Source organism: Dermacentor variabilis, chromosome 1 (assembly GCF_050947875.1).
Source record: "Dermacentor variabilis isolate Ectoservices chromosome 1, ASM5094787v1, whole genome shotgun sequence".
NCBI lineage: Eukaryota > Metazoa > Arthropoda > Arachnida > Ixodida > Ixodidae > Dermacentor > Dermacentor variabilis.
Window position 1 is genome coordinate 237,491,616 of NC_134568.1, and position 26,787 is coordinate 237,518,402.

General features: G+C 49.5%; 1 protein-coding gene and 1 long non-coding RNA gene across 3 annotated transcripts in view; one reads left to right on the forward strand and one right to left on the reverse strand.

Moving 5' to 3' along the window:
* The window catches only part of LOC142560090 (uncharacterized), an 86,738-nt gene extending 63,645 nt beyond the window's left edge, over positions 1–23,093 (forward strand). Inside the window, exon 3 of the long non-coding RNA XR_012823305.1 lies at positions 22,282–23,093. This is a non-coding gene — a long non-coding RNA (uncharacterized LOC142560090). The remainder of the gene's footprint in view (positions 1–22,281) is intronic.
* Positions 1–26,787, reverse strand: part of L (zinc finger protein Lobe) — a 172,084-nt gene that overhangs the window by 92,022 nt on the left and 53,275 nt on the right. The window contains exon 3 of one of the 2 annotated variants that reach the window (XM_075671872.1): positions 22,401–22,550. The exons of the other annotated variant lie outside the window; for it this stretch is intronic. Coding sequence (XP_075527987.1) covers positions 22,401–22,550 — 150 coding nt within the window. The remainder of the gene's footprint in view (positions 1–22,400; positions 22,551–26,787) is intronic. 2 annotated transcript variants of the gene reach the window in all.

Consider the following 26,787-nt stretch of genomic DNA (forward strand, 5'->3'; position numbering starts at 1 on the left):
GGACCACCGGGGAAGAAGACGTTTCTGCGAAAGTATGGTATCGTAGCTACTCTGGGGAAACCGCGACAGCTTCGCTGAGAAGTGTCAGACGCCGCCTACAAGCACTGGCACGCTGTAAGTCGCGCAGCAGTTTTCAAGGTCAAGCTTGTTTTACTATCCCTCATTGCCCTATCCATGCTTACCTTCGTACGCTGAACGCCGAGCCAAACTATAGCAGTGGCGTGCTCGAGTGCAATATACGTGCGCGCTAGCAAGACTTAAGATACACATTTTTTTTTTTTACAGTGATGAGGATTTTTTAACAAGCTTCTCGCGTAATAATGTCTGGTTAGGAAAATAAACAGTTGTGTCACGACAGAATATCGTTTAGCAAATATCATTCAGCGCAAGTGCCCTGACATTCACTCGCCCAGCGGCGGGGGGTAAGCATGGCCTGCTGTTCTACGCGTAGGAACAAAGTGTGAGGAAAAGCCTCAAGCATCTCATACAGGAATACTGAAAGAAATAAAAAGAAAGAAAAGAAACGGTACACGTAACGCGCCACGCTGCTTCGCTCTTGTACACACCGCTTCTCCGTCTGAGCCCTTCCTTCAATACACGGATCGAGCTCCCCGACGCGCGGTTTGTAAGGGCGCGCAGAAGAGAAAGCAAAATTAAAAAGCAATCCTTACAAACGGTGGCCACTTTCTTTTTTCTGCCGCAAGACACCAAAACCAAGAGTGAAGTGGAATTGTTTCCAAATCCCTCGACATGCCCTCGGAGGATTTACAAACAATGTGTTTTCCACATTCTGTGCGGCTACTGTTTTTATATCTCCTCCGCCCCTTCTCCCTCTCTCCTTTCTATCAGGAGCCCACGACGCCCTCCCCACGAACTACCAGTCTCGGTCGGAGCCGTCCCGCAAAATCCGCCTCATTTGTCCGCTGGGCCCGCCACCCGCTCCTCATCCAGCTCTATACCGAGCTGCGGAGGGACAGAATGCGCGTCGCTGCGAGCTCCCCCATCTCTCTTGTATTTCTCGTTTCACACGACTAGCATTTAAGCGGGAAAGTGACTCGCACAGACAACGACGGTACTAGCTAGTGTGTCTCACGGCGTGACGCGCGCGAGAACACTGCTTAATTATCATTATTATTATTATTATTATTATTATTTGTTTAGAAAAGAGGACGCGCGGTATAAGACACGCCAGTTCGCTTACAGTGGCGTGCGGTATTCAATGATCCACCCAGTCCTACGCCGATTATGTCGTTACACAAAAACACGTACGCGCGCGCGCGCTCGTGTGTGTGTGTGGGGAGGGGGGGGGGGCGGCTCGATCCTCGGCCATGGTGACTGCATTTTCATAGGTGCGGAATGCGCGTTCATAAATAAATAACTTACGAGCTACTTTATGAATATGGGTTCACAACAACAGACAACTATGCATTAACGGAACTAGCGTGCGAAACACGTCATTGAAAGTGAGCGATCGTGTATCTCGCATCCGAAAGTGGGTGAAGAAGAATCTATGTTGTATCAGCTGATCAATGCACTTATGCCCGATATTTTACAAGCGCGCGGATTGACATTAGTATAAATAAAACTGTCGAGCCTGCAGCCGCACTCGTATATCGGCTACCATCGACCCATCCAGACCATCCCACCCGAGGCAGTTTGCCTCGGGTGGGATGGTCTGGGATATCAGACAGTGCGCAAACACATGTGCGAACCTATTCCATGAAAAATACAACCAAACAATAGCAGGGACTGTACAAATTCTCGGCACATGTGACAGCCAACCGGGCCATCGCCTCCAAGGGAAACGTCCGCAGAGGCAGACGAGAAAGTCAGTTAGTTTGCGCGCGTTTGTCTAATGCAACGGTTGCAATTGAATGGACTCGTTAGGTTGCAAGCAAATAAGTTCGGGCGTTAGCATGGCACAGTGTGCTCGACAACGGTCTCTCTGCATTAGTTTGAGACTCATTGCGCGCTTATCGGTATTATCGTTTTGCAGCGATAGCTGGTGCACTCGAAATGATATTGTTCACGCCCGTCGTCAATATGGCCAAATCCTTGCGAAGATATCAACCGGACCTTTCCGCGAACCTGGGTGGTGCACAGATGCCCATGGATGGGGCACAGTTGTCACAAGGCACACACATAATCACGCATAAAGGTCATTACAGCTTTAGTACAAAATGCGAAGGATACACAAACGCCCGGTAAGCTGTAGCGTAGATTGTAGCGTAACTGTAGCGTGGATTGACACAGCACTCTGGTTTCCACCAATGCGGCGGATGAGACGTCCGTTACCATGCTCCTTGTAATATAGAGACGGAAATATAATCGGGGAACCTCGTCCTCGGGAAACTTGGTCCATTTCGCAAATGACAGTACTTCGTCTTGGTGCATGTACTGGAATCAGGAGGACGGTGCTCATAATCGGGAGGGTCGATTTACCGCTCGGCCAGTGGGGCCCAATTTCATTCGCCGACGACCACACTTGCGTATACGCTCTTGTACACGAAGTTTACCAAATAGCATAAACAGAGAAAACCGCGGTGGTTTGCTCGTCTCCCTCCTTGTATGGTCGTCTTCTGCTGTCTCTACACGGCAGTTCCTTCCCCACTAACTCCCTCCTTCCAGGCCGTTTGTAAGCGCGACGCGAGTACGCGAGCCACTTGAAATCACGCTGCACGTCAAGCCGAGATGGCAACGACGACGGCGCGCTATGCACAGTGCGTGAGGGTCGAGATTCGCGCTCCAGTGCAGGCAGAAAAGAAGAGCGATGAGAACGATGGATCACTGGCGAGCTTCGCGGGCTGCACGCTGTCCCCGCGGGCGCTGGCCGCAGCTGAAACAAAGGCAGCACTGAGCGGATCGGTTGATGCGGGAGGGGCGCGCCCCGAAGCCGCGAGATGATCGACCACGAAGCGCGGTCCCAGCGAAGGGCCGAGCAGCACCCCGCTGAGCACCCAGCTGGCGCGACCGGGGCGAAGCGGCGGGGAGAGCGAGGGGGGAGCGCGCCCGCTTGGCTTCACTAATGATACGCTCCCATGGATGGGAGCTTCGGCGTAGGGCGCGGAGCAACCGCGGCTCCAAAGGCACCAGTCCTGGCACGGCGCCCTCTCTCCCAGTGCGTCATTTGCCGCGACTGTCCAGCTACCCCTTACCGCCTGTCGTAGCCAACCCTCCCCTCTTCCGCTTGTGTTTCCCACGAGTAGTTCTATTTTCTAACGCAGACGACGCAAACGCGCGGCGTCCTATATACTGTCTCGAAAGCACAATGCCGAGAGTCAGGAGCCAGATTTCCATTTGGAATATCATGCTTTGACGTCACCTCGTTGGCGAACGCAGATCGTCTGGCACCTGTTAATTCGTATGGAAGCATTTGTGATTTCGGGCTAGGAATCACTTATATTGTATGCACAACTTCTTGTATACACTTGCAAGACAGGCAGCGCAACTCGGCGCACATTTATTTATTTATTTATTTATTTATTTATTTATTTATTTATTTATTTATTTATTTATTTATCGTTTCGCCCAGGTTGAATAGATCTAACAAACGACTCAGCTAAAATTCATCAATCATTCCTGTTAAGTTGCACTGTCATGCCAGAACTGGAGTGCCGTCATCAAAAAAACATGTTGTGGGGTTTTACGTGCTAAAACCACGATCTGACTATGAGGCAGCCCGTAGTGGAGGGCTCCGCAAATTTGGACCAACTGGGGCTCTTCAATGTGCACCTAATACACGGGTGTTCCCGCATTTCGCCCCCATTGAAATGCGGCCGCCGTGGCAGGGAATCGATCCCGCGACCTCGTGCTTAGCAGCCCAACACCATAGCCTCGAAGCAACCACTCCGGTCGGAGTGCCGTCTTCGTGGGCAGAAAGTGAGTGTATTTACTTACCGAACAGCCAAAGCTTGCCATTCATTTTCGCGTGACGCTTTCTCGTGTCGACGAAGTGGGCGACATTGACACCCGTAAACCTGGCTTCCAAGCTAACTCTCATGCATTGCAGGGTGTACGACTCACGGGGCACTGTACGCCGACACGACCCCTTATGCCTGCTGAAGATAATTAAAAGCCCGCCAAGCTTGCAATGAACAAATAGAAAAAAATGCAGCTTGCTTCACATTCGGATCAAAACACCGTTTAAATTATAGCATGTACGGTAGAGCCTTTGACCCTCAATCGGCAAAATCGACTATCATGCCAGTAATGATAAACTGTAAAACGCCTTCCCGTAATCTCCTCATAATCGCCAAAATTTTGGCATCCTCACATAAGCGCATAAGGAGCTCCCAAATCTTCCGGCTGAGCGTTGTGCCTCGGCAATTTAATTATTGGCCTAATAAAGCAATAAAGCAAACCGTAAGAATATAATGCGAATGCGAAGTAGGAACAATTCTACTGCCATGTACAGTTGAGTGGTAATGAAGAGCTATTCAGTTTCGAGGCAAACTCATTTCACAGCTTGCATATTTTCACCTCAGCTAGGCCTGAGTAGGGTATGGGGTGGAGGGAAGGGGGAGGGTGGGCTACGTTTCTGCAATGTCATCTCTTCACGGTGGACCAATTTTTCACGGTTACAAATTAGAGGTATATAGTTGCGCTCGCGGATGCCCAGTGAGGCGCGAGAGCACCGCAGCAATGGGCACCTGCGACCGTCGTGGCGAGTCCACCCTCAAAAACAGCGGCCAGACACGTCTGTAGCCCGGGCAACGCAGGTTCATGGGCCCCAGGGCGGCGGCGGCGGCGGCAGCTAGCAACCAGGCAGCGCCGCCTCGCACGCGCGCGCTATCCCCCTGAGCTCGCGACGGCGAGGATTGCGCAGTTGCGGCGCGCTTCGGTCGCTCCGCTAATCCCTTCGGGTAACCCCCACCCTCGGGAACGGGCCGGGGCGCCGCACCCGGGGGCCCTCGGGGCTCGCCGAATTGGAAAGTTTCCACGCGCCTCGTGGGAAGGGCGCACGCCAGCGCTGGCCCCGAAGTTTCTGGCCGCGGTAATCCCAGCCAGTCCCTCCTGCAGTGTGTATCCGTGGCTCGCTCGAGGTTCCTCCAAGGCATCGTGAGCCTATTTCTCATCTGTCGAGCGAGCCGCGCGGTGGGCGTTAGGGAGCTTCCCCCTTTCCGGTCGCTCCTCCGGCCGCTTCCGTCGTGCTGGACGCGCGGTCGCGGATGCCCGCTGATAGCTCGCCGATCTCGAGCTCAGCACGCTGTTTCAATGTCGACCGAAGGGCTGTTTTCCCTATATTTCATCCACCGTACATGGCGCGCACGAAGAAAGGGTAGCTCGTACGAAAGTTGGTACAGTTCAAGCTTGATGCAGCACGCATCGCGCGCGGAGGGTGAGATTGAGAGAGCATCGTCAGCCACAGGTACACGCTGCTGTCCAAGATGGCCCCGCACGACAGCGCCAAGCTGAGACGCGCGTGCGCGCTGGCCCGGGGCGGCGCGCGTGGCCGACGGCGGGGCGAGCAGAGGCGCGGGATGAATAGGGCATGGCGTGCCTGAGAGAGACATTTCCCGGGGTGGAGGCGACACGTTACTCGGTCCCGCGGAGCGCCGCTGCAGAGGAGAGAGCCCCCTATCTATTATGAGAAGCGCGCGCGCGCGCGCGGAGTGCGTGGCCATTGTGGCAGGCGCACATGCGCGCCAGCCGCCCCGAGGCGAGTCAATTTGGGCGACGGCGGCTCCCCGGGGGTCCGGCCCGGGCCGGCTCCGCGGCAGGGGGTCCGTCGGGGTCCCCGGGGGAGCGCGGCCGCCTGGTTAGGCCTAACGAGGGCCCGCTGGGACACGCGTCCTCCGCTGTCCGAGCTCCTCGGCTGGTCGAGCTGCGGGCCGCGAACAAAGGGCCGCATGCGGCAGCCCATCGGGCAGCATGATGACCCAGTTTGCAGAAGGAGCCTCGGAGTTCGAGGAAGGCGCGTGTTCCTTGTTTCTTCCTGTTCTTTTTCCCCCTTCCTAGGAAAGGATGGCCTTTGGAGAAGCAGTGCAAAGGAGTGGCGTTTCTCGCCACCCTGGAAGCGCGAAAACTTGCGGCGCACCGCCACAGGGGACGGCGCACACATGGCCTTGGAAGGCCGGGAACAGGCGCACTTTACGACCAAGGCGGGACTCGAATTCTCGGCGTCACATCTTTTTACAGTAGGCGCGCCTTTCCTACACACAGCGCACCAAAACGCCAGTTCTGAGAGGATGCCAGCTCTGCATTAAGCCTCCGATCGCATGCGTAAAACTTGAGACCGGTATAGAGGACAGCCATAACAAAAAAAAAAAAAAAAAAAAAAGAGATATGCATCAATAAGATACTGATTAAGACATTTACGAAGAATTTCAGCATAGTTCTAAAGACAGCCCCACGTGTGTCTCTCCCCTTACTATCTTTCGCTTCTCAGTAAACCTTTCAAGCACGTTTGAACCTGAATATGTTTCGGTTTCGCTCTTAACGGATGTTAGCGCTGCCCGTATCTCGGCTCCAGTACTCCCTCATTGGACTCGTCAACATCGCCTTCGCTTGCAAGTTCATCGGCCTAATTAAATCAACTGCAGGGTTAATTCACTGCAGTCTTACCACTTACTATCAATTTCGCTTTCGCACATCACCATGTTTTGTCTATATGTTTCGATCGTGAGAAATCTCAGGCACAGATGCTTCAATGAAAATGCGGTCTACAGACCGCACGCAAACCACTCTTGCATAGCCAGAAGCAAAGCCACGAGAAATGGAGGAGGAAGTGGAGGAGTAAATAAAGAGATAAGACAGGGATGTTAACCAGAAATAGAAATAAATGCCCAACATGAAGATGGCGGTCCGGGAGGTCACCAAAAATTATTTCAGACAAGCATGATTCAGAGCCAGCGTCCAAGTTCCACTATCTTATAGCTCATCGAGGGCTACTATGCTTAAGTTTTGCTTCTGCTCGTGTTCACGTCATCACACCACTTACCGGCGTACTGTTCAACTTACGAAGTCTTTGCAGCGTGTCCGTCTATGGCGTCTCTCCCTTATTTTTCCTCACAGGTGTCTGAAAATCCGAAGTATTGCGTCATATTCTCACACACATTTGCGAAGGTTACGCTATCACACTCCACCGCTTAGTTAAGTGTAATAGAGTGGTCGGAACAATGTAGTTCGACAGCAGCAGCGACTCGACACTGCCGTTCTTCCTTACCTTAACTCGCGTCCTCCACGTGGTTAAAGCTCAAGCCGGTGAACGGTGGCCGCGTTTGCTGCTTACGCGTCGTCATCTATCTTGCGCCGATAATATATATATATTGCATTCTTTCTTGTCGTGGCGCAAGGTTTCTGAACTGCTCATATATAGTCAATGTCACACGCATGACCCAGGACTACGCTATATGTAGCTTGGGCAGTGCACTTCTATTAAATGCGTTCTGCGACACTTGTCGACTTTAATGTCTCATATTGTGTTGGACCCGATGTCCGATACATAATAATTACAAGCCTGCCGTTTCAGGCGTAGTGCAGCACGAGCTATCCTCGACTCTCCTCGGTTCGCTATGCTCGGCTGCTCACGAGTCATCAGTGACTGCGCTTTGCCGCTCTAATTTTCTTGGTCTTCGATCAGCGGCTGAACGTGCCCCGCTAAGCCGTTCAAACAAACCAGCACCGATGGCAGATTTAAGTTCCACTAACGGCACACCGCGCGTCGCGGCGCTAAGAAGACGACGAGATATCTCGAAGAGCCTGAGACCCATGGAAGGGCGAAGGGACAAAAGATGATGATTGCACAGCCCCTTTAGTGGTGTGCCTGTCACTGTGGTCGATCGAGCCGGCTGTTCAATTAACCTCACCAATGTCATCTACAATGCCAGTACTCGTAGCAGAGGAAACACCATGAATGGTCAGAAGTTCACGAAAGAAAAACATACTGTTCGAGTACGACGCAGCTGGAGTACAGGGGCGATGCAGGTGCCCTCTGTACAAACATGTGCAAAGGTACACAAGCTTCAGAGCACAACTGGCGTTATAACCAACCAGCGAACCCAAGACCATATCGTGCAGAACCTTAACAAAACAACGCAAGGAATGGTCGCTACGGAGCATTAAAACGGCCCTTTCTTATTAAATAAAAAGCATTCGGTTGTTTCACAGGAACAGACAGACAGACACAACGGAGCGCTGAGTTAAAGCAGATGGTTCTACAAAGCTCGTGCCAAACATCCAGCCCCAGAAAGTAACCTTTCTCGCACTTGTGCTACGCCACTGAGCAGCCTAGGTCCAAACAAACAGAAACACTAAGCAAACAAGAAAGTCATCCCGAAGACTCGGTCATCCCACCGGGGATGAGTCGAAGTAGCTACGCAGCTAGAGCGCGAAACGAAGAAGCAACGCGCAAAAGCGCAGTTGGGTGCTGGAGCAACGGGAAAAATATGTGCCCCATTCCCTTCTCGGTCTGTATACACGCCTGTAAACTTTCACGGCGCTAGCATGTTACACGCTCGACGAAATTGTTACAGCTAGAAAAAATCGCACTGCGCCCGACAAGACGAACCGCGAACGACCGACGACGCGAAGCTCTCTGCTTTCTATACTATTACTACTGCTCTCTTTTACATGCCGCCGCCGCCGCTTCTGCTGCTGCTGCTGCGCTATTTGGCGCACGTACACCTCTTTTTATTATTCACCGCTGCGTCCCTCTTCTTTTCCGCTGTAAATTATTCACGCGCTGAGCGCGCGCAGTCGGGCGAGCCGCGTCCGAAAAAGTGGTTCGCTTCTGCCGGGAGGGCACTCCGCCTGCTGACCTCCGACGGGCGTGCGCGGGAGGCTCTTCGGGATGCGGACACCGGGCCTGCGGTGCGAGGCCTGGCGAGGGCAGGTGCGCTCCCAGTCGCCGCAGCGGTCGCTTCGAGGGCGCGCGCATCTGCACACGAACTCGCATAAGGAAAATGGGTGCATTGAATTCTGAATCCTGGGGTTTCACGTGCCAGAACCACGATTTCGTTATAAGGCACGCCGTATAGTGGGGGTCTCCGGATTAACTTTTACCACCACGTCATCTTTAACGTGCCCCCAGTGAACGGGACACGGGCGTTATTTTGCATTTCGTCTCCATCAAAATGCGGCCCCCTCGGCCGGGATTTGATCCCGCGACCACGTGCATAGATAGCAGCGCAACAACATAGCTAAGCCATCGCGGCGGGTAGGAAACGGAGGTTGAACGAGACAAAGAAGGGGTTGCTCATAGTAAGCGGCACGTTCTTTTTTTTTTTCTCCTCTCGGAAAAAGTATGTAGGGTACATATATGCGCCCGGCTTACAGTTGGTAATCCCCCGTAGCAAGCTATACTTTTAGCGCGGAAAAGAAAAAAAAACCCACATAATGACATGTATCAGCGCTAACTTCACACATACGCTTCACTAGCGCACGCTGTGTTTTATCTGGCATTCGAAGTTTTAAAAAAGTTCGGCAGGTGTTACACTCTTGTAACGTAAGAAGGCGAAAGCCTGCTGCACATTTGGTGATGCATGAAGTCATACAATCGGGGTTAGACTTGTTTGTAAGACGTATTGGTAATGCATTAAGTTATACAATCGGTGCTAAACTTCTAGCAATTAAGACATAACGAGCCGCAATGGGAAGTGCACGTGTGGCACTAAGGCGCGGCGGCGCGCGCTTCTTCCGAATTGGCGTACTTGCGCGGCCGTGCTCGCGAGCCGCAAGAGCGTTGACGCTCCTCCATCGCTAGCCGCCGACAACCGCCGCCGCCGCCGCTCCGACTGTGACGTCAATGCGCAGAGCGCGCGCGCCCGCTTTTCTGCGCGACAACCCCTGGCGTGAGAGCGATTACTAAACTTCGGCAGACACTTAAGACTGCTTACGTGTGGAAATGCGAAAGCGTTATACCGTTTGAAGACTTCGGAACGTCATCAACGCGCTCATTTTTACACTCGTGACGTGGCGCCACATCCTCGGCACCGTCACGTGCGCCGCCCAATGACGCACGCACTATAGTCAGCGAGATGGTGCAACGTGATGCGTGCAATCAGGCACGTACTAGGCACACCTTTAGTAAGCGAGGACCGTGGAGCAGCCGTGGCGTCGAAATGTGGTTTCACTTTAGAAGGGTGGTAAGGATAGGCACCTCACCAAAATGGGGTACCAGTCCGGCTGGGTATCAAGTTCGTCATAAACCTGCTTTGGGTGTAGGGTCATTTGGATGAAATTCACCATTGTAGGTAAAACCGTTTCGGCGTCTCGGTCCATCATTCGCGTTTTCCACAAACTGTGCATTCCGATGAGAAAAAACATATCGAAAGGTGCACTATTATCAGCGGTCGGCAGCAGGTATCGCACAGTATGAGCGTTGATGTCAAAGTCTTTTTTTAAAGTCCGTCGGAGGACATCCCAAAATAGTATGGCGTCGGTGCAGCTAATAAAACAATGTTCAATCGTCTCTGGCACGTCACAAAGGCGACAGTTAACAGAAGAGACAAAGATACCCTTTTTCTGTAGCCATGTTTTAACCGGTATGGTTTCACTATGAAGTTTATAAAAGAATGTTTTGCAGCAAGGGGATATATACTTTTTACGAACTGTATAGTGATCGGTAAAATGGAGGCGGAAAAAGCATGGACAATAAATCTTTGTATAACGTTTTACGCGACACAGAGTACAAGTATTCAGTGGAAAACCGAACTGTCAGGAAACGAACCGCCAAGTAAACTTCTTGCATGAACCCCCACAAGCACAAACGCGAAGAAAAATTCGAAGAAACGATTAAGTCGAGTAACGCATTAACAAGTGTGACTTGCATGAATGACCGAAGTATAGGATGCGATGTATCGCGAAAAAAGAAGAAACGAGACACTATTTGCCGCACATAAAGATGTACTAAACCCAGCCTACCTTCACTAACGGGCCTGAAAATATTGTCTCGCCTCATGGGCTCAAAAGTTGAAGTCCATATGAAGGTTGCAAAGATTCGGTGAAAGCGTTGGATGTAGAGCCTGGCACAATGTATAACTTGCAATACATAGTAAAGTTTTGTTGCCAAGAACTTAATGCAGGCCTCGGCTTTCCCAAAAATAGAAAGTCGGTGTGGAACGAATGTCTGGGCGTAACTTTGCAGGGCCGAAACTTGTTCTTTCCAATAATGTGCGCTTAATTTATATGCGTCTAGCGGCACGCCGAGATACGTTGGCGGGACACCGGCCCAATTAACGCCTGCAAACTGTTCTGGTGTATAGCACCATGAGCCAAACCATAAGCCTAAGCTTTTTGCGGAGTTCATTCGTGCTCCTGATACGCTGCCAAATTCCTCTATTGTTGATACTACCTTTTCAACACTGGACTTATCCGTGCAGAAGAACGCTAAATCATCTGCATAAGCTAAGACTTTTACTTCATTACCCAGTATATTGAAGCCATGGATGTAACTCGACTGAATTACGCTTAAGCATAGCGGTTCCAGATAAAGGGCGAATAGTAATGGGGACATAGGGCATCCTTGTTTTACCGAAGAGCAAATGGAAACGGGTTTAGAGAGTTGGCCATTAATAAGCAAACGAGTAGTACAACCCGTATAGCAAAGCTTAACGCCTTTAAGCACAACGGAGCCAACATTGGCATGCTCCAGAAGTGTAAATGAATAGGAGTGACTGACACGATCAAAAGCTTTAGCAAGGTCTACCTCGAGCATTGCAAGCTGTTCAGTGGAACCGTAACAGTATTTCTACCCACAGTATATATGAACGATGCCTTTTCTCTGAGTGGCTATCATTGTGCTCTCCATTCTCTGACTATGCACAACTGGTGAATATCGGGTTGTTGCTACTGTAATAAATACCATGAAAGAGAAAAAAAAAAAAGCAGCCGTGGCGTCGGGGAAGCGTCCCGCACCCCGAAGGCCCGGGTTCGGTTCCCGCCCAGACCGAGATGGACCAAATTTTCTTTTCAGAGTAGCTAATAATTACTTTGTTTACAGGAACCTTCCTGAAAAATGTGACATCAATCCAAACATTTTTTTACGTGTTTTGCGGCGTCAGTCATTTTTCGTCACGCCGCAGTTTCGCCAAGGGCACGCCAACATAGACACCTAAGGCTTTCGCCTTAATAAATGACGTTCTATGGAATGAATAAATGCATGACCTTTTCATTCGCAAAGCTGGCGTTTTGCCCCACTCTGGAGGGTTGGAGAATTCCGGTATGTGGGAATGAGTGAAAAACATGGGGTCAGCAAGTGACCACAGCCAGTAAAGTGTCTGCGACGGCTTCACAGTCTGAACAGTATATACGCCGGACTCGTTGGAGAATACCAGAAGCGAGTCGTACGCGGGCTTGTCAAGCCCGTCTTTTGACCACGTCCAGGCCCCATAGTCCGGGTTCGCCGTTCTGTCTATGTGCTGGTGACGCGTCCCTTCAAGAGCTCTACACTCTCCGAACAGATGCCTGGCCGTGGGACGACATGATGTGCGGCAGTCGGGACATCGATCTGGATCGAACTGTTCTGATCTTCGGCGTCAGTCCAGCTTCTTTCATTCGGGATACAGGACCTCCAGTCGGGTATGCCGAGTACTAGATGGTGGAGAAACACCATCTAGTACACCATCTACTAGGCAGATGGTGGAGAAACACCAAATAGTGGGGAAGTCCTGTTCTCGGTAGTCCCGATGGCTGCGGACGGAATAGTGACACGTGTACTTATTTGTCTTTATCGGGTGACATGTTTCACCGCCTAACAAATGTTATCGTACAGCGCAGGACGCGCCTGCATGTGTCGGAAGCTTCTGGAATGTTATCGATGCTTCCATCCGCTGTCTGTGACCGAACCTTCTGTAATCTGATCGCACGTGTGCGCGACGCGAATAATGTAGAACTTTGTGGAAGGTACGCAGGTCCCAGCGATTACTCTGGAACGTTCGACGACTGGTGCATAAAAGCCGACGCGCTTGACCCGCTGGTCAGATTTTCGACGATCGCCGACTGTGTTCGCCGCTCTCGTTGTGCTTTAAGTGTAGCCTGTTTTGTGGGCACAGGTTCGCCCAATAAAAGCTAGTTTTGCCTTTCACAGTATTGCTACTGTGTTCTTTGACGTCACGACCACGTGACAATATATGAACACGCGAACAGCCGCCTTCCGTTCTTCAGTAAATTTCTGAATTCTTGGTCAAACGGAATCATTCGCGCCGAAGGCATCTCGTTTGCGCTCTCGGACAACGAGGTATTGTCACTCTGCAGCCGCCGGCACTACACGGTTTAGGAGATCACCTATGTGCTATGCAGTGAAGTGGCAAGCCAGAGCAAACGTGAGTGACCACTGAAATTCAGGATTCGTAACCACGAGGCCATCGCTTTGTAAGGATACGTACCGGACAATCGCGATAGCGTACAAAATATTGGTTCGAAATCAACAGTCTGTACTTATCAATCCTTCGAAATCAAGTTATTTTTTTTTTTCGTGCATTGACAAAGTGCTTTGGACAAGTCGAATCCCAAAACGCTGCAGGAATGTCTGTGGAAATTCTCATGGACCATCTGTCCGTTTAATTTGAAGTCCGCCTATGCAGCATTGTAAGGCAAAATCTACCTTCAGATAAGTTCCATGTGTTAACCTTGTGCCTCGCGCGACTTGTACTACCTCCCTCACAAAGGGCGGCACTTTTCGATAATTGTTTGGGGCTAAATTTGATGTGTGTTTCGCTTCTTTGATGATTATCTGGTGTCTGCGCTGATTACAAACGAAGCAGACCAGAATATATGTATCCAAGGCTGTGTCCAGCTTCCATGCTTGCCTCGAGTTCCTTGTCACCACCCAGAAGCTTTCAGAGGACAGGTCTCTTGAGTTGCTTGAGTTCTTGTCTTCTTAAGCTTTCGATTAATGAGCACACTAGTTACAAGGCGCTTTTGCCGTTCGAGTCGGCACACATGGAACTGCTAATAGAGGCACTGCCAATCCGTGATTGCGCATAGTCCTAAGCACAAGTCATGCACGCTGACTATGGCTTACAGCTTCGCACAGCAAACCGGCCGCGGTAGCTTATAGTGGATATGGCGTTGCGCTGCTGAACTCGAGATCGAAGGTTCTATCCTGGCTGTGGCGGCCACATTTCATTGGGAGTGAAAAGCGAAAAAAAAATTAAAAATATATAGAAAAATAAACCGACAGTGCGTTCAAATTTAAGTGCACGTTTAAAGAACTCCAGGTTGACAAAATTATTGGGAGTCCCGACGGTGTGCTTCATTATCACATAGTGGTTTTGGCACGCGAATGCCTAGAATGTAATTAATTAAGCGAGTAACTGCATAGTGTTTTTTTTAGACTTAATGGAGGTTAGACTTAATGAATCATGCGTTTACCATTGCATAATGTTCTCCATTAATTAACGAATAACCTTTTGCCTTGTTCATTATGTCCTTTCTTTTTGTGCATCCCGCACTGTATAACATTGTGCTCTGATTTATTTTTGTTTCTGACTGTTTCCAACTTCTGTTACCGACTGGCTTGCTTTGTTCGTTATTTTCTCTTTTTTTTTCTTTTTCAGTTATACACTATTTAACATTGTACTCCATTTATTTCGTAATTGCTTTTGCATACCCTTCTCGTGCACCTGATACTCCAGGTCTGTAATGTGTGAATTCTGATTAAAATAAATAGTGCTCTTCGAAGTGATCACCTTTAGCCTGCAAGCATGCAAATGGTGCTTTCTGAATGCATTGTGGGTGCCCTTGACTTGTAAGCGCCTTCAAATTGTGAAGCTCACACGTTCACTCTCCCTGCATAGGCCCACCGCCTTACCCAAGAAAAGATTATTGGAACGCTCGTGTTGTGCGTTCCTTTATTGACTGCGCGTAGTCTGAGCAGTCGTAAAAAAACCGACACAATATTGCCTGAAAACGAGCTGCTATATAGAAACAGAAGTATGCTGCTGACTCTGGCTGTGCTGTGTTGGTAAAGTATATTCTCGTAATTTGTGACCTGCGTGGAGGGGTTGAGCCGACTGTCAAACTTTACTGTTGTTCGACCTTCGTCGCATTTCCCTCAGGTCTACGACAGAGGATAACAGAAGTAGGTTCTTGGTGAAAAAAAGTACATATTTGTGCGTCAGGAAACTCTCCAGCATGTGTATCCTTGTGAACAGAAACATCGAGCTTCAAAAGACCGTGAGCGGATCGGCCATGCGGGCTGGTCCGATTAATGGTATCGTTACTAACGTAAGAATAAATTTGAAAAAAAAAAACCCGGTGGCGCTGCGAGCCGAGCATGTGAAGTATGCGAACTCGAGAACTAAGAAATTAAATTGCAGTCATGAAAACAAGGAAACTATCGATAAACCGACTACATACTTTCGAAACTAAAAAAAAAATAATAATATACGAGTACATGTGAAATCAGTGGGCCGCTGGCTCTCTTTCGCCTGCAGTAACGAGGTCCTGTGAACTTCCCTGCTTCCAACTTACGGTGAGACGAACTATAATTAGCTGCAAAATAACGCAGCTCATGGACAGGCGACTGCGAACCGGTGCCTCGCTACGGGTGAAGTCGAGGTCGATATACGAGCAGTGAGGGCGTCTTTCAGAAAAGCGGGGTTAAATGGTAGGCGCGGGCAGGAGGACGGGAAGAGATAGAACGGAAGGAAATATTAAAGCCACTCTTACAAGACACCGAGATGTAGCAGCGCACTACCAGCACGGAGGAAGAAGAAATATAAAGAAGGAACGAGCGCAGGGCGCGTTGGATAAAGAAGAATGCTGCGAACTTATGCTCTTGAACGAAACACGTAGCGAGGAGCCCCGCGTACCATCTAATGAACAAGCGAAGGGGGACAAGGAAAGCGGAACTGAATGCGCGCATGAGCGATCGATGTTAACAAAGAACGCATTAGATAATTAAAACCGGGGAGGGGGGGGGGAGGTTCCTCCTTAATTCAGAGGTAGCTAATCAAAACAATACAAGACTAACCGTCCTTTTTAATCTTGCGCGCCCATTAAGAAAAGTGTCTGCGCGCACTCCAAGAAGTGCAGGGTGCCGGCACACGCCGCCGCCTCTCTGACTGCGCACCATTTGACAGCCCAGGGCCGACGTCGAGTTTCGCGCGCTTCTTTCCGAAGAGGCGGCGCCGGCTCACGACGGAGCCCATTGGCGCCCGCGTGCCGTTCTGCTCCAAACTCCCCACGAACCATCGCGCGGGAAAAAGAAGAAGCATATGCAATGGCAGGAACGCACTCGGTAAATTTTGAACTTTCGTGGTCCACCCGACGAATATCGTGGAAAAGACTAGGCACCTATGTAGCTCAACTACAAGAACTGCGACTCCTCTCTCTTATTAATACACACTCTCTCTCTCTCGCTTCGAATGTAAAGTGGAGACGAATTCACAAAGCTGTTATTTTTTTTTTCGTTCGTGAATGATCTTTGCCATTGACTAGCCACCTTCACTAATGATACGCCCAGCATCAGGATTTGCAGGAATTTTCTCCGACTAACAGTTGCAGACTGGCTACGAGCCCCGAAGAAAGAACGCCGTGTGGCTCAGCAGTGCAGTGCGCCCGCTAAGCTGATGACCACGTAGTTGTGGGTTCCCTGTTCTATCGGCCCACATTCACAAAGCTTTCTGTTCGTCAGTGCTTTCTGCCACAAACATGAGCGCGCGCCAGTTTCATTTGGGCCAAAGACGCAGAAATCGAATGGGCACGTTTATATACCATTCGATTAACCGCTTCACGAAAGCTTCGCTTCATACAGATTCCAAAATGTTCGTTGGGTCTACATAGTCATCTCTAAACTCAGGTGCTTTGCGGATGCCTCCATTAGCCTGTATTATCTTTATCATGGCGTACTAAGTGATCTCATAGGACCGAATCACACAGTAAACGTAAATTCGTTCCCGCTACGACAGAAGCGCGAACGAAAGAACAGGCGCATTCAGAGCAAGGGCCCTATAACGTAAAACTATTCCAATATGTTTCTATTCCAATCTCCTGACATCAAATTTGCGTTACCACCGACGCATGCACCGGGCGGTCACCCGCGGGGTTGTCTGAACAGACCAATCACATGCTCTCTTCATTCATAGGAGGTCACTTTTGTTTGCTTGAAAAACGAATAACATTGCCTGCACTGAGCGGCTTGTATCTAATTGGCTGACAATAGGCGAGGAGAATGCTCAAGTGGAGAGGGACTCGATGGGGTAGAGCCAGTGCACTGAAAATCGATAACCGTATGACGAGGCTCGTGCCGGCGTCTGCGATTGGTCCGCTTTCCTTACTTAATTTGCGGTGGCTGGTCGAAAATCGCGGCGGCATGCAACGGAAGCTTAAGAATGACGCTAAAACAGATCCTCAGCGAAGAATAGTTGGCCGGATGAGATCGTAAAGGTGCCGAAAGTGCTCGAAAACGTTACGCGACCACGCAAGAAGTTTTATTATACGGAAATAAACCCATGCTCTCCAGCAGGTGCGAGTAGCCAGCGCCTGAGCGACCGGCGGCGGCCATCTTTTATTCCTTTCGGAACGGGGCAGCCTGCGGCTATTCAGAAGAAAACTCAGTTTTGTTCGGCATAATAATGCGTCTTTAATGCGTACACGTCACTGTGACGCGGTGAGTTCTCGCGGTTTTGTGACGTTGCGTGACAGGCAGGTGGAGTGGGTGCAGCCCGAAAGCTTTTGACCAATAGCCGGGGGCTAATGGCGAAAAGGCGTCGAATCATAAATAACTGTTTTTCTTTTTTTTTCGGTCAAATCATACATAATCAGTGTGTACACATCATGTCAGAAGGGGAGGTATCGCGGTTTTCGTGATGTCGCGTGACAGACAGGTGAAGTGGAGGTGGTCCAAAAAAGTTTTTGACCAATCGCGGAGGGCTGATAGCAGAAATGGAATAGAAAAGTTTGGAATAGTTTTACGTTATAGCGCCCCAAATCACGAAAGAGGCGGGCCCTTCTGGACGTGCTATGAAGAACCGCGCCTGGTGGCCTTGTCCGCCGAGCGTTCTACGAAACGTAAAGAGATTGACGCTGTTATCTAACTTAATGACGCTCTTTTGTGCGTACGTCACCAAATCGAGCGACTGTTGACGGCACTGCTTTCTGATGGGGCTTAGGATGCCTCGATAGTAGATGAACCCTAATGGGGATCTGTGTGTGTCACGCGGTAAATTTTCATATTTCCCGAGATTTATTTTAAGCCGGAAAAGAATTTAAGAGCAAGGTACGCAATCAGCGTCTTGCTGAAAACATCCCAGTTCTATGTTTCTTATATTTGTCTGCAACTTTCATTGACAACTTGACAATTATAGAGCTGTAACTCACTATTTATAAATAATCAAAATTAACTACTTGATTGTCATCAACGAGAAATTACTGGCACATGCTCAACTTGACTGTGAACAATATGTACTTGTTTGTGTGTGCTTGAAATGATCCACCTTTAAAAGCTTGGAGCGGGATAGATGGGACACTTTGTATAAGCCGAATGGCCAACGTTAAGAGAGACGTTTAATGCACGCAGCGACTTCAATAGAGAAGTAAGTTCCAATCTCACAAACACTCAATAGTTCGGTGTCATATAGATTGTATTCTAGCGCACTCATCGCACGAGAGAAAAAAAAAACATGTATGCTTTACTTTTCCTTCAGCTGCGCATGTCGGTTTCCGTATTCCTCTCCCTCCTTCGGCTTTCCTATAACTTATCTTTACCCATTTCGTCTGCAACAACATGTGCATCGCTCTGACTGGTTACGCAGTCTATAGACGAGTAAAATAGACATGCTGCACGTTGCATTGAGAACTCGAACTGTTATAAAAGCAGACATTACACACACACACACACACACACACACACACACACACACACACACACACACACACACACACACACACACACACACACACACACACACACACACACACACACACACACACACACGCACGCACGCACGCACACACACACACACACACACACACACACACACACACGCACGCACACACACACACGCACACACACACACGCACGCACGCACACACACGCGCGCACGCGCGCGCACACACACACACACACACACACACACACACACACACACACACGCACGCACGCACGCACACACACACACACACGCACGCACGCGCACACACACACACACACACGCACGCACACACACACACACACACACACACACACACACACACACACACACACACACACACACACACACACACACACACACACACACACACACACACACACACACACACACACACACACACAAAGAAAACCATTTCCAACAAATTTCTGCAGCTGGCATCCCCCCCAAAGAACGCCTTTAATATATGGACTGTGCTCTCATGTCCTTATATGACATGTTTGAGCAGTTATTTCGCACGCCAATGGAAGTTCTTGATAGTTACGCATACTAGCGCAAACTTTTTCCGCCGCATTGGTCACCTGAAGTTTTCCAAGTGGGGAAAGCGAAATTATGTGCTTTTGGTAACCAGCACGAGCGGCGCAGTGCCTCCAAAGTGGAACACAGGCAAAAGAGGAACTGGCGGGTTGAGTGAAAGTGGCGCCTACGCGAGAGCACCGCGCTCTGTGCCGACTCGGGCTCAGTTACGTGACCCTGCGCGGAAGCCCCGCTTCTGTGGGAGGCTTCTATAAGGAGGGCTCTCTGTTCCTATTCGCAGCACTCCGATTCACCGAGTCCGAGCCTTCTGCACGCAGCTTTCTGGAGTGCGCTAAGAATGGGCGACGGCAGGCCCCACTCTTCTCGTAACAATGATCAATACGGGCAGAAACGCGGGCCTGCTTACGAAGCAGCAGTAGCCCTCGAGGCAAGCGGGAGTCCTTTATTTCCACCGGCCGCGAGAGTGGCCGCCCGCGCGCGCGGGGAGCTGTCGCCCGCCGGGCGCGCGGCGACGTCGAGGTGTCGCGCGCAGGCCCCTTTATAATCGAGGAAGGAAATGCCGGGCGCCCAGCGCTTCTCTCCTCCGGTTAAAGCGTCGCGTAGGCGTCCGCAGGGGCAGCGTCGGCGGCGTTCATTTATTAGGGGGCGCGGGACCGGGGGAATGACTGCGCCGACGCCGGCCCCGCGGGGGAACCGAGCGCGCCCGCGGCCCGCGCGCTCTCTCCGGGGCCGTCGCCATGGCGACGCGCGCCACTCGGTTTCTCTCGGGACGTATGCAAATTACTCGGGTGACAATTGGAGGGCTGCTGGACGACGGACGGACAAACAGGCGGCCGCCGCCGCACCTGCAGCCGGGCCGCTGCGTGCGGGCTGCGTGTTCCACAGCGCCGAGTTGGCCGCAATGAAGACTTATGGTTCAGGTGAACGGCTCGGCCTGCTCGTCCCTCCGGACGCAACCGGCGGAGCGCCGCGACCTCTCAGGGATCCGCCGCGTATCTTCATTAGCTGTCCCCGGCGGCGCGCAACCGTCGCCTCGGATCATTCCGCACCGGATCTCGGCGAGCGAGAGCGCGGATGCTGCCGAGCTGAGAAGCGATGCGCCACCGGCAGCGTGCGACCCTAATCTCCCCTGGCACGAGCTACGGGGTGCGCGCGCGAGAGCCGCAATGAATTGCTCCGCTTGGTTTCTGCCATGTTCGTGCGCTGTCGGGCGCATCACTCGCAGCGCTGATCAGCCGACAACACCGTGGAGGACCAACACAGCGTTCGCAGAGCGTCCAAGTAGCCTGGACTGCGCATATGCGAAAATGTAATGCAGAGGCACCGGGTACATTTCGCAGAAGCATCGACGATACACAGGAAACTATGAGTTGCGTGCTTACCTCAACCTGTATACTTCTGTGCACTATTTTAACGCGACGTTCTACGCACAAGACTCTAAATGCGCTTGTTTCCTTTTTAGGCACCGTGAGGACGTGAGAAGTTGCTCTACTTTCATGCAGGTCTCGTGCTAGCATTTAAAAAGGAAAGAAAAACATTCAAGAAGGGTTTTCTGGAATCCCACGCCAACTGCATGCTCAAAGCCACTAGTAAACGCACAAAAAGTGCATTTTGTCCGTAGCCTCGCATCATATATGGCACATTCTTGCGTGAAACAAAGTAAAGAACTCTCATAGCTCGGTAAGGACAGAATTTTATATATATATATATATATATATATATATATATATATATATATATATATATATATATATATATATATATATATATGCGCCAGTACTATACTTTACGTATTAGAGTACTTCTTGGTGCAAAAGATAATTAATTATAGGGAAGGCAGAGAGGTCCGCCTGAACTTGTAAGCTCTACTCCGCTATTCAGCGCAGTGAAGAGAAAAGGAAGAGAGAAAGATGCTGATGGGTACAGGAAGAACGAATGCGTATATCCACCATGTTGCATTGCTTGGTGCGAGGTCATGGATATTAGTGTGCATGATTACATCTTCAATTAACTATATAGTATAAGTTCGTATTGATGACAATGGGGACGACTACGCGCCTGTTCATTGTGTCACCAAAGTCTATGATGCCCAGCCGTATAGATTTGTGGAGCGCAGTGCTTCGATAATGAAGCTCAACGCTATAAATTTGGGGAAACGCGTTCATACGAGTCATCGAACCCATCGCATTGCTTGAAACTTTGCCAACGAAACTATTAGCCTATGGTGGCTGTAAACTTCCATGTACTCTGGACAGTGGCTGTACAAGCTTGTAAGTTATGTCATTTGCAATCACCTCTTGGCACCGAAGCCATGACACGAAACGTCGGTAGCAGAACCCCTTTGTAGTACATCGCGCGCCTCGTGGAGCATACTGTGTGACGGCGCATGCCTTTCAATTGACATGCGTCTTCGCGCAGTATGCGCCATGTGGCGCACGCGATAACGCATAGGCAGGCTGTTGAATGGCAGGACCATGCAAAAAGAACTGCCCTGACCGGTTGGTTCCTGCTTAGCAAAATATGGCCAAGCTTCCACTAGCCCTCAAATGAACCCTTGAACTTCAAGCGAACATTTCAGATTATTTACAGTACAACGAAGCCTCTCACCTGAAGTTTTTAGACATCCGCTGTCCAGTACCGCATTTCCAGGGGTGTTATTCTGGACGTTGTGAAGTTACGCCATATTGTAGATTTCGCCGTCTTGTATGATTCATACCATTGCCTGTCTGACCCACGCGGCAACCGCGTACTTTAATATTCGATTATTTGTTGGCACGAACTACGAATCTGAAGGGCCAGCGGCAGCACAGCTGAGAGAGAAACAAACACAAAGCAATCTTGATGGTACCAACAACCGCTCCGTTTAAACGGGGGGATGCTCATAATACGCACCAAATGCAGCCACCCACCCATCCATACATTCATGCAGGTGTCGCACTAGCCACCCCTATGGAGCCGCCGTCCGCGGGACCCGGGAGAGCACCGAGGCCGGGGCTGTCCCGAGACCGGAGAGCGGCGCTCCGCGAGCTCCCGAAGCGCGCGGCTCACCGCGGTTGCAGTCGACGTTTCTGTGGAGAAGCAAGCTGTGCACGCTGTCGAGAGCCAGACCGCAGCCGTCGCAGTGGAACGGTGGCTTGTCCTCGTCCTCCCCGGCTGCCCGAGCCGTGTCGCAGGCAGGCTCCGGTCCCTGGTCAGAGCCTGCACCAGAGTGGCCAAGGCCGTCTCTTCACCATCGACGCACTGGAATTTTCTGCACCGCCTCCTCAGGCAGACGAGCCAGACAGGATCGTTAGCCGGGTAGAATTCGGGGCATTTATGCGAGACAGCTTCGTTTGCTTGTGAAAATCGAACAATAAGATGGCAGATTCAGGAAACGGGTGTATGGCTTGCAAGGAAGTGAGGAAGACTATATTTAAAAATCAACAAAGATGAGTATGTGCATCTTCCAGGAAAACGAAGCAGTCGTGTTAACCATCAATATGTTTTACGTCCATACTTTGCTCATAGTGATGTGTTCCGCTTTTCTTTTTTCCCTGCCGTGATTGAACTATGGAACGCAATACCAAGCTTTGTGGCAGAAGCCAGTGATGTTTGTGAATTTGAAAAATTGTTAAACATGTATTTTTGTGATTCCGCTGCCACTTGATGCACCTGTATATATGGTCTGCCTGTATTTAAACCCTCCCTGTAAGAACCCTCAGCAGAGGGTTGACAGTATGAAGAAATAAATAAATAAATAAATAAATATATGGGTAAATGGACACGGTTGTGGAGAGACACGCACTAAAAATGACAATAAACAAGACATGCGCCGACGTTGTTTATGTATTTCACTTAGTGAGTGCTTTTCTGTTCGGTCTTGCGTAGACAATTCGTAACGAAGAAGCAATTAATCCGGCAAGAAGTTATCCGACTACAAAAAGCACTATTGAAAGCTCACTTTCACGTTGTAATCAGAGCGTATTGTGTCACTAGAATGTTTACTATGATTAAAACCTGTCCTACAACGCAGCAAGAGAGCAACAGAAAGCAACTGAGAAAAATGCTTTTGTTGCACACTGGAGTAAATGATTCAGAAATACGTTTCAACGAAACGAGAACTAGTACACACTGCTAAAGCCTGGCTGCACTGATTCAGAGCCGCAGATCTTCAGACGGCAGTCATCGCCTCGCTTATATCCGACATTTCATTGCATGCCTCTTTCTTTATTATATATTGTCGTACTTCAATACTGTTAAATATACATAATTGTCATTCGCTAGTTCACGTTTTGAACAAGCGCTGAATGGCTACTTTCTGATACACCTGCGGACAGTATCGAACCGGAACGGAACCGAAAACCTATAACCGGAAAAAAAAAACTTATTTTTTCTCGAATCGTAGCTGAACCGGAAACGTTACGATTTGTTTCACTCCGGAGCGAAACCAGAATGTAAAAATAACGGTTTTCGGTTGGCCATCTTTTCAGGTGCTTTTCATCCATGCATTGCCTGCCCTTGTGGCTCAACTATGCTACCTCATTTGTAAATACACACCATCTTCCCACGATTTTAAAAGTGGCAGCACCGTTAGTACGGTTTTCAGCGTATTGCGTCAGAGGGCAGACAAGGTGCTGTGTTAATGTGACAATATCTGCATCACATCCGACGCGCGGACTCGTCAGATTGTGATGCACGCAAAGCACCTGAGACAGTGGAGCACGTATACTAGTTGATTGTCGACAGTACGGCCGACCAACAGGCATTCATCTCTTCGTTAGACCGATTAACAACAGGCCGTTCAGTGAAAAACTGTGACTGGGCCAATGACAGGACATATCCATAAGGCGAACGGTCAAGGCTCCAGTTAGAATCTTCAGTTAACACAGGCCTAGGTTCAAGGCTTTGAATGGGCCATTCTAACACGAACGTGTATATAATCGCATCCTGGTGCCTGTCCTCATCATTACTCCTCAGTCCCTTATTTTCCACCCCTTCGCTTTCCCCCTGAGTACAGCAGCAAGCTGGAGGACTCTCTGCATTTCCTCAGTATGTCCTTCTCTTTCTCTCTTTCCCTCAATAACGCTTCGCTTCACATAGATTCCATCATTTGTGTTAGATCTACATAATTTTTTTTTTGTAACTATGTGCAGCATGAGGAACAAACGATAGCCGCAAACTTTCAGTACAGCTTGTCAGCAACATCAAGTTTTTGTGCGAAATAAATTCGTCCTGTTTTCCTGTAATTATTCTTCGGTCATGCAAATGAACTTCAAGCGGTTCGAACCGGTTTGAACCGTTATTTTTTCGCTCATGAGTTGAACCGGAACTGACCCGTTTTCGGTGAACCCAAACAAAAATCGGAACGAAAGGAAATTTCGGTTCGACACTCTGCCTGCAGATGAATAGAAATTAACTTTCACTCCTTTGGTGGTTTATCTCTACTCCGAATTCATATTTCGGCGTGCTCCATTTCTAAAACCACCAGGGACGATATATAATTTACGAGGCTTGCATGTGTGCCTCACCGTGCACACTTTTATTGTGTACCTGTTTTTCGACCACTTGCGAGCAGCAGGACACTCCAACTGTTACGCATGAAATTGTGTATTTCTCATGTTCTGTCAGAAAAGTGCGGGCGCCTTGCTCGACGTGAAAAATGCACTGACGCCGCGTAGAGGTGACCGAACAGAAACTTTTGGAATAGAATCGAATAGGAATATTCGCGAAAAACGACCTTCGAATATTGAATCGAATACCCGAATTCTTTTAACTTTTTAAACAAAATGAAAGTTAGAGTATCTTTGGAAAGAAAACGCGTTTTTTTCCGTTATTTGATAGACCTAATGCCGCTAACAGTTGGATGAGAGGCCATCTGAGCAGCTTATAAATGAGAAACAAAGCAAAAGGTGATCGTATCCTGATGCAGCATGACAATGACAGTAATGAAAAAATGGAAGAGCTCATCACCTGATGCATGTAGTGCTGGTCGGAAGGCTTAATTTGAATACACTACAGCGGTATGGTGCTACTTGAAAGAAGTTCTTAAGGAATCCAGTTATGGTATAAGAGTGGTCAAATAATGTAGTGTGCTGCATAAATCGAGGTGGCGAACTCGTAGGCTGCCTACGGCGAGACGTGCTTGTTTGACGACTGGAAACTATGGTGCACGAGTTATCTCCTCTGTGAATTTGCTCAAAACTGGTTCCTTTGGGCAACGACCACGGTTCTCCTGTAGTAGAATTATTCGAAAGAGTCTGTCACCACTATGCATCACGCTTCTAAAAAAGCGTCAAATGTTGTCCCAACGGAACAGAACGAATTTCCGAACGGAACAAACAATCTACAACTTCGAACAGTGATCTCTCGTATCGAATAGCAATGACCATTCGACTCGTATTTGAAATTTCAAATATTCGCGCACCCCTAACCTCACGTCGCGTAGGCGCAACGTCAGGCCCAACTTGACGGGCACCTACCAATGGCGCATGTCGCACTTTTGCTACATGTGTAGATATTCAGCGACCGACATATCTGATGGAAAAAGATGTGCGAATAAATTACCACAAATAGAAGATACGTCTTTTTGACCATCATAGTATTTACTGGGATAGCAAAAAGCGTGGGTGCGAGCCGAAAGAAGCCGGACATTAATTTAGTCGAGGACAAACTTGGGGCTCTTACTGCGTATATCACCAAGGGGTAACAAGCAAGTGCAAAACGTGTAAGTTTCGGCACAATTGGCGGAAGGACAGACAGAGAAGTGGTTAACGCCGGTTACAATTCCGCAGTCGCAACGGTACCTAGAATGGCTGAGACGAGTCTGGCAATTTCCTCTTCGTACTTAAAATGCCGAATTTAATATCCTTTTTCACACATATAACGAATATATTACGACATATATATTATGAATATACATTACAACAGAACTCAGAAACAATATAAACCCAGACTTGCTGGCGGTGGCCTTAGAATAAAGTTTGTGCTGCGGCTGTATAAGGCGCCCACCTCCACGTGCCCCTGAGCCCCCCCTTCCTACCCCCCCCCCCGTGACAAAACAAACATAAATTGCTCGCGTCGCAGCATTTATTACCGACGATCGAGATAACCTGGCATATTTGAAACGGTACCCATTGGTTCAGCGAACATGGTGATGAAGTCCTCATGTTCCAACTGTGACAGGTCAGATTCCTTAACTGCGACGTTTAATACCTACCAAATTCAGCAAAAACATATAGCACTATATTGCACGCTGTGCGCTACTGAAATACAAGGAGGTAACGGGTCACAAATATGCATACTCAATGTCCATGAACTCGGTTGACGCTGATGCGAGGTGGCAATAACAACATTTAAAGTACTACGCGTTATTCTCCCGCGGAACATCGGTTTCCCATCGTTGAGAACGGTCAGGCCACTGCGTGGAACACAGTCGGGAAGGCAGAGCCCTCAGACG